Source organism: Triticum dicoccoides, chromosome 5B (genome assembly GCF_002162155.2).
Source record: "Triticum dicoccoides isolate Atlit2015 ecotype Zavitan chromosome 5B, WEW_v2.0, whole genome shotgun sequence".
In the NCBI taxonomy this organism is placed as follows: Eukaryota; Viridiplantae; Streptophyta; class Magnoliopsida; order Poales; family Poaceae; genus Triticum; species Triticum dicoccoides.
Genome location: NC_041389.1, coordinates 4,250,564 through 4,258,721, shown reverse-complemented (window position 1 = coordinate 4,258,721; position 8,158 = coordinate 4,250,564). Strand labels below are relative to the sequence as shown.

General features: G+C 53.0%; 1 protein-coding gene across 1 annotated transcript; it reads right to left on the bottom strand.

Moving 5' to 3' along the window:
* Positions 1-1,212: 1,212 nt before the first annotated feature.
* Positions 1,213-4,471, bottom strand: LOC119306969 (G-type lectin S-receptor-like serine/threonine-protein kinase At5g35370). The gene has a single exon (XM_037583040.1). The coding sequence runs from the start codon at positions 4,353-4,355 to the stop codon at positions 1,422-1,424; it is 2,934 nt and encodes a 977-aa protein (XP_037438937.1). The 5' UTR covers positions 4,356-4,471; the 3' UTR covers positions 1,213-1,421.
* Positions 4,472-8,158: the final 3,687 nt, after the last annotated feature.

Here is an 8,158-nt window from a genome sequence, read left to right as displayed (position 1 = left end):
TTGTTTATGCAGCAAAGCATATGCGTATGTTTATCATCTCCTTTCACACGGAATCAAGAAAAAATGCAAGCAAACGTGGCCATGTGCAATTTGTGTTGACCTTCCTTTTCAATTGGCCCAGCTTCTTCCACGATGACAAAAAACAGATCAATCATCCCGACCGTTCATTCATTCATTCAGACCATCACTCATGAGATACCCCTAATGTTCAGGGGACGCATTAAACTGAGCTCGAACTCATGTAAAGTCGGGTGAGTAGTCAAAAAAATTGAAACACAATTTCAAAAAACTCTGAATTTTCTTAGCAAACATTGACAAATACTCTGATTGCTTGCAAAATTTCATCATACAATGTCAAGTTTGGAAATGGCAGAAATGTTTTTTTCTTTTTGAATTATATTGTTCACTTGAGCTCACTAGTCAATGTGTACGTGCAATGCACGTTAATTGGGAAGTATATTAAGTGCACGCGGATATTAAGTAGGATATTATTTATGTGTTATTATGTGATTAGCATTATATTTGGCATGAAATTAACTGCACGCTAAACGTGTTGAGCACTCGACATTGAAGCGGTCTAGATCATTGAATTGACATGATTTGATGGGCGAGATTAATTGGATCTGCCCTTTTAGGACTTTTTATATTGGTATAGATGTACGTGAGTACGAGCTTAGAAAAGCACTTTCGAATAATATGATACTACTACCACTAGATGCCCTCATTGTTTCCTATGAGAATATCACATGTGTTTTCATAGATCCAATGATGAGTCAGAAAATTTCTCAGTTATCTTATACTCCCTCCATTTTTTTATATAAGGTGTATTTATTTTTTGATAAAATTTTATAATGTAGGTGCATTTCTTATCATTCCTCGTAATTCCGTCATTAGCCTTCAAATAAAGGAAGGCATCTCTCCCCTGATTGCATGATTCCCTTTTTGTAAAGAAAAAAAAAGGAAACTATCTCTTCTGATTGCGTGCATCTCTTACTTTCCTCGCATAAATGATTTAGTTGTCCGCTAATCAATGATTTAGACACGGTAAATTTAGTCCGAACATGTGTAGAATTATGTCTCTTGGTTACCGTGCCAAAAATAATACACCATACATAAAGAAATAGAGAAATACTTTTTCATAATAGCAAAACAAATTCTAGAAACAAATATTGGAAATCCCAACAGTTTGCGGGCGGTAAAAAAAGAAGAAGGGGAAGAAGAACAACATCTACTCATTTTCATTGATGAAATGTATGTACTCACAACTAACAAATATGAACAAGAAACCAGTTGAAACGAGTGGTTAGCTATCTCAAAAACAGTCAACAACAAATGTGAACAAGAACATTGCACACACATTTTTGATTGATCTTTTTACTGCAAAATTTGCATCATTGCATTACACCGATGATGTGATCATGTCATCTGGGAGCCGAGAGCTGCTGTGCCGACACGCACGACGGCGGCGACCAGCTGCTGCTGCCGGCGGTCATGTCCGAGCCCTTCCACTTCCCCTTCCACCCGCCGGGCCGGACGTCGACGAGGCCGCGCCCGTACATCCTGAGGTACGCGAGCTGCTCCGTCCTGGGCGCGCACACGTCCATGCTGCCGTCGAGCATGCCGGACACCGCCGTCATGGCCGGCCGCACCGCCGCCTCCTCCTGGAGGCAGCACAGCGCCACGCGCACCACCCGCGCCACCTCCGTCGCGTCCGCCCGGCCCTCCAGCCTCGGGTCCACCAGCTCCAGGTACCGCCCCTCCTCGTGCAGGTCCAGCGCCAGCGCCGGGAAGTAGCTGCTCCTGGCCTTGGTCGCCTCGCCGGCGACACCGCCGTCCGACGACGCGGCGCTGGTGCTGCTGCCGGTGGTGGTGGTGGTGTGGTGCTCATCGTCGTCCTGCTTGGAGTTCTTGCGGCCGCGCAGAATCTCCAGCAGCACCATGCCGAAGCTGTAGACGTCGGCCTTGTCGGTGATGGGCGCGTTCATGAGCCACTCGGGCGCCAGGTACCCGCGGGTGCCGCGCATGGTGGTGAAGAGCCCCGACTGCTCCGGGCTCATCAGCTTGGCCAGCCCGAAGTCGGCGATCTTGACGCCGCCGCGGTCGTCCAGCAGGATGTTCTCCGGCTTCACGTCGCAGTGCAGGATCTTTCGGTCGCAGCCGGCGTGGAGGTACGCCAGCCCGCGCGCCGCGCCCACGCACACGCCGAGACGCTCCGGCCACTCCAGCACGTCCCTCTTCTTCGCGGCGGCGCCGCCGCCGGCACCGGCGCGGGAGAAGAAGAGGGACTGGTCGAGCGAGCCGCGGTTCATGTACTCGTAGACGAGCAGCTGCTGCCGCGCGCCCTCGGCGCAGAACCCGCGGAGCTTGACGAGGTTCACGTGGTGCACGTTGCCGATGACGGCGATCTCCGTGAGGAACTCGCGCCGGCCCTGCATGCCCAGGTTGTTCATCCGCTTGACGGCCACGGTGGTCCGGTCCGGGAGCTCGCCGCGGTACACGGAGCCGAACCCGCCGGAGCCGATCTGCCACTTGAAGCCGTTGGTGGCCGTCTCCAGGTCGACGAACGTGAACCGGGTCGGCAGGCCGGGGATGAGTACCTCGTCGTCGTCGTCCTCGCTTTCGTCGCCGTCCCCCTTCTCCGAGGGTACGTTGGACGATGCCCGCGACGACGACAAGGGCGGCATCATGTGCAGCATGAACCAGCTGCTGCCGCCGTGGCCGTGCTTCTTCTTCTTGGCCTTGCCGGTGCTGGCGCCGCCATGGCGGTTCTTGAGCCAGTGCACGCCCAGCACGTACAGCAGGAAGGTGATGAACACGGCCGCCACGGCGGGCAGCACGATGCCGAATACGATGGTGATGGTGCTGAGGGACGACGAGCCGCCGCCACCGCCTTGGCCGCGAGGTGGAGCCGGCGGGACCGTCTTGATGAAGGCGACGGCGGCGGCGGCTGCGCTGTTGCCGACGCGGAACACGGAGCCGATCTGCTTGTGCATGAGGAAGCAGGACTTGGAGGAGTTCTTGTAGACGAAGCCGACGCAGGAGCAGTTGGCGGAGCAGAGGTCGCGGCACGCCGAGAGCGCGTCGCCGGCCGTCGTCGGGAGCGCGAACTTGCCGGCGAAGTAGCCGATCCCGTCGCCCAGCCTCGTGTAGCTGTAAGGAGTCGCCGAGGGTGCTGCCGACGACGACGGCTTGGACTTGGAGGAGGCGTTGCCGGCGAGGCAGCTGTCAGACAAGACAGGGAGCGAGGAGCCGTCGGCCGGCGAGCAGCCGCCGGTGGTGTGCGTGGTGAAGGCGTCGGGGCACATGCAGGAGGATCCGTTGTTGCCGGGCGTGCAGAGGCCGAGGGAGCCGCACGGCAGCGGGAGGTCGCAGTCGCTGGCCGGAGCGGCCCAGACGGCGGGGAGCGTGGCGCGCGCCGCCGTGGGGGAGTAGGCCGTGCTGAGCGCGCGCAGGCGGCCGGAGGGGTCGACCTTGAGGAGCATCCTGGTGGCCGGCGCGGGCGGCGACGCGAAGCGGAGGCTGAAGACGGTGTCCCGGCCTTCGTCGTCAGCGAGGAGGTAGATGCCGGAGGCGTTGACCATCATGGATCGCACGGCGCGGTTGGAGTCCTGGACGGAGGCCGGGTCGGATGAGAGCGCCCAGTACGTGACGAAGTCTTCGTCACGCCTGCCATTGGAGGACGACGATGCCCACTGGAGGAGCGCGTCGGCGGGGGTGAGGAGGAGGCGGTAGGCGCCGGGGGAGAGGTCCTGCTCCGACGCGGTGGCGGTGAGGGGCACGCCGACGGGGAGGACCTGGCCCTGGAGCAGCGTGTCGGTGGGCGCGTCGAAGGTGGACCAGAGCGTGGCGTTGCCGGCGTCGATGAGCGCGAGCTGGCCGGTGTCGAGCAGGCGGAGCGCGGCGACGGGGGCGGCGAGGCGGGGCGTGGACCAGGAGGGGCCGGACTGGTCGGCGGGGTCGGAGATGTAGAGGCCGGAGGCGTTGAGGGAGAGGATGATGGACTGGATGATGGTGGAGCCGGCGGTGGCGGCCCAGACCGGGGTGCGGGAGCGGTCGTGGAGGACGGAGAAGAAGTAGCGGGACATCTGGGTCTCCTCGCCGGCGGAGGGGGAGTTGGAGGAGGAGTCGTCGGCGCCGGCGTTGAAGACGGCGGCGGAGAAGGTGTCGTTGGGGGAGCGGAGGAAGACGCCGCTGGTGTCGATGTAGTGCATGTAGGTGAGGTTGTAGGGCGGGTAGAGGAACTCCACCGGCACCGTTCGCGCCGCCGCCTCTCTCACTCCCCCGCCGCCGGCCAGCAGCAGAATTGTTAGGCTGCTGCAGCTCCATTGGAGGAGGAGGAGGCGAGGGAGCGCCATGGGATCGGCGCGTAGGAGAAGCTGCCGGCCGGAGAGGGAGGGGGAGGATAAAAGCGGCGCCTTTTTTTTCTTTTGCTGGTTTCGCCCGCGACGTAGAGAGGAGGGTTGACTTTGGAGCTGAATTTAATTATTTACACCAAGAAAAAAATACAAATGGCGTGGCAACACGGCAGCAAAGGCAGAGAGAAGATGCAGCATGATCCTGCATGCCTGCCCAGGAAAATATAATTTTATTTTTCGGTGATATATTTGAGACTAGTAGCTAGGAGTATTTCAGATGTGGTGGTATCATAGCATTCATTGTATCCGGATCTGCTCCAACCTTGCAGCTACTCCCTCTGTACCACAATATTAAAATATTCCTCAAGCTAGAACAGAACAGAGGAATTAAAATAATACTTCCTCGGCAAACAAATACAAGAGTGTTTAGATCATTATTTTAGTGATCTAAACGCTTTTATATTTGTTTACGTGGGGAGTATCAATATTTGATCTGGTTGGACTTGGCGCGCTGATGGCCTCGATGATGTGCCTAACTTGCCGCCCTGCCATCCCCTCGTCGTTGTCGTCGTCCCCAACTTGTGCGACCAATGGATTGACCCAGATTAAAAAACGAGGAACTTAATTAGCTTTAGTTGAACATTCAAAAAATGTTGATGGAGTATGACAATAATGATAGTTTTCATTGTTGCAACCCCGCAAAAAAAAAGTTTCATTGTTGCAAGCTGGTTGGGTTGGGTGGGCTCGGCAAAAGGAAGAATTTGTGTTGCTGCCTCCGTGCCTCGTCCGTCATACTCTGGCCGAGATCACATGTATCTATCTATTTTATACTATATATATATATATATATATATATATATATATATATATATATATATATATATATCAAAAATACAGTAGAATAGCGTAGTATATATTATCTTTGATGATTCCATTAGTCCTTGCTTTGAGATTCCTGTTTTGGTTTCCTGTCAGGAGCAGTGCATCCCCCCAGGATTAGGTTTGAGGGGTCAGGTGGAACTCAACTTTTGTACGTACTTGTGCCTTAATAAGAAGAATATAAGAAGAGGACATGTATCGATTGAACTGTTCCCTGGAAGAAGGAGAGCTTATATTGTTGTAATTTATGAAAGGGTTGAAAGTGATCTTGTTTGACAGGCAGCCATGCTTTTTCTTCTTTTTTCTTTAGTAATAAATATTAGCGAAAAAATAATAAAAAAGAGGAGCAGCTGGCCGGCCAGGGAGATATGTATACAGATCCTATACACACGAGATAAGAACAAGGTGTGTTTGTGGTACGAGTAGATTGGCTGAACACACTAGTAGTAATATACTAGTCGTTGTCAGGCCTTGTACAATTGTATGTGCCTAGAAAAAACAGATTTGTTTTAAATTAAGCACAAGTGCCTGCAACAAATAAGCATCTGTGTTTAAAAAACATTAGTCTGTTTCTTTAAGCATCTTTTCTAAACGTCTTGCATTGTACAACGCCTTAGTAGTGGCTTTATGTGGTACGACATGGGATGGGAGGATAGACGCGGCTTGAAAGCCGCGCGCCTTCCCTTACTTTTTGACCTGACTTGCAACGCTGGCCTGTCCTCTCCCCGGGTTTGACTTTGATCATGGCGTACGATTCATCAGAGAACTAATATATCACGTGCAACAGCCGCCGTTATATTGCAGTCTGCTGTTACGACCGAAAAAAGACCCGCCATAGTGCAATCCATGATTTGAGCCATCGGATTTCATACGTGCGACGCTCAACCTCGATCGGCCACTTTGCCGCAGTTCGAAGGTGCCCTCACCACATGTCGCCCGTCCAAATGCCCAAAACCTCAAACACGTTTTTTTATCCAAATAGCCCTCTCAAACACGTTTTAAATGGCCGGGCTGACCGACACCCCTCGTATCCTGCCTAAAGATGGAGCACGTCTGCCACGTCGTTCTGACGACGGGGTACCACGCGGAAACGCCCGTAAACCCGGTGGTCCAAAGGATGCCACGCCCGTCGCCGTGTGGCCCCGTTCCAGCTCGCCGCCCGAGACCAAATTCGTCTATTTAAGCCGACCATCATCCTGCAACCCTAACCCATCCACCTCCTTCCTCTCTGTGCCGCCAGTCCGACCCCATCCACCTCCTCTCCTGCTCCGGGAGCTCTATCTGCACTCCGGTGGTGCCATGGTCCGGAGGAAGATCACCTACTACGCAATGCTCATGCCGGAGCACCCGTACGAGATCCAGCAGGAGATCCGGGCGAGACAAGCCGCGCTCGGTGATGAGGTCACCTATTACAAGTAGGGTCAAGGACCCATCCTATGGAGCCTAGATGGTGCCCCACACCACTATGGGTAGGTCCCTGAACCATACCGGCATTTGGATGCATATATCAGGAAGTCCACTCGGACGCCTCGACAGCATTCGGACGACCACCTGTCACTCGGTTGGAAAACCACAAATCGGACTAAGAGGTGAAGGGACGACGTGTGAGCTGCAACAGTCGAGGAATCCTAAGTCGCCCTTAAGGCAGAGTCAAGACTATCGTTACCTGTAACCGTTGTAGTAGCGCCTCTTTACACCTGTAACTGACGCAATCAATGTCATTAAAGTGCCCTCGCGACGTGGAGGACACGGGGCTGCGGCGCACTCTATATAAGCCGCAGTCCACCTCCGATCCTGAGCTAGGGTCGATCAATCTTTGTAACCATTCCCATCAAATCAAAACCAAGTCTCGGGGCACGAAACGTAGGGCTTTTACCTCCGCCGAGAGGGGCCTGGACTCGTTAAACACCGAGTGTTACACCTGCGCCGTAGCTAGGTTCTGCCCCTTATTCATACACCTAGTGCTCATTGTCAGAATCGTAACCCCGACAGTTGGGGCCCACCGTGGGGCCAGGCGTCTAGCAATGTTTTATGGCGCATGTGGATTTTCTATCACCATGTTAGTCGGCGGTGAAACCCGTTTCGGGACGATCTCCTTCATCATCGACGATTCTTCGTGGCTTCGCAAGGCCCCGATGGATGTGGAGGCACTGCCCTTCGCGGCGCGACGCATTTCCACGCGTCTTCCTATGCAGTCCGTCTCCGGCAGCACTCGACTCCATACCAAGTGGCCGCTCTCCCTCCCACTATGCGCCGCCGCAAGCATTCCGGACACTAACCGCTGCAGAGCTGGATCAAGCACACCGTAGCCATCCCGGCCGCATTTCAGTCTGATGTATACAAACATATTTTAAAGTGTAGATTCACTCATTTTGCTCCGTATGTAGTCCATATTGGAATCTCTAAAAAGACTTATACTTCTCCCGTTCCAAAATAATTGTCTCAACTTTGCACTAACTTTTAAAAGTACAAAATTGTACTAAAGTCAAGACACTTACTTTAAAATGGAGGGAGTACTAAAGTCAAATGATTAGTATATGATGTGTTAGAAATAGAACATATAACAAAAAGAATAAAAAAACTTTGGTTTATGAGTTCTGGTAGTCTGGTTAAAGCTCTAGTCAGGCAGCGTAGGTAGAAGCGGCAACCGAATCTAAGAAGCAGAGGAGACACCTGATAATAGATGTTGGATTGAGAGTGGAGCGTACCTATACATTGGGTTTATTTTGGAGAAACCGCGAAGGAATTAAGCTATGAACCCTGCATGCGATGGAGCAAGGGATTTGCATGCACTACTAGAAAAAACCTTATACACAACATCTTAGCAGTAGCGCTGGACAAAACAGGGGGCTACTGCTAGTTAGTGGTAGCGGTTTTAGTTAGACCGCGCTACTACTACTACTTTAGCAGTAGTGCGTTCTGCT

Bases quoted from the DNA above. Each gene is read 5' to 3' on its own strand.
- LOC119306969 (XM_037583040.1), bottom strand. From the start codon at position 4,355: ATGGCGCTCCCTCGCCTCCTCCTCCTCCAATGGAGCTGCAGCAGCCTA.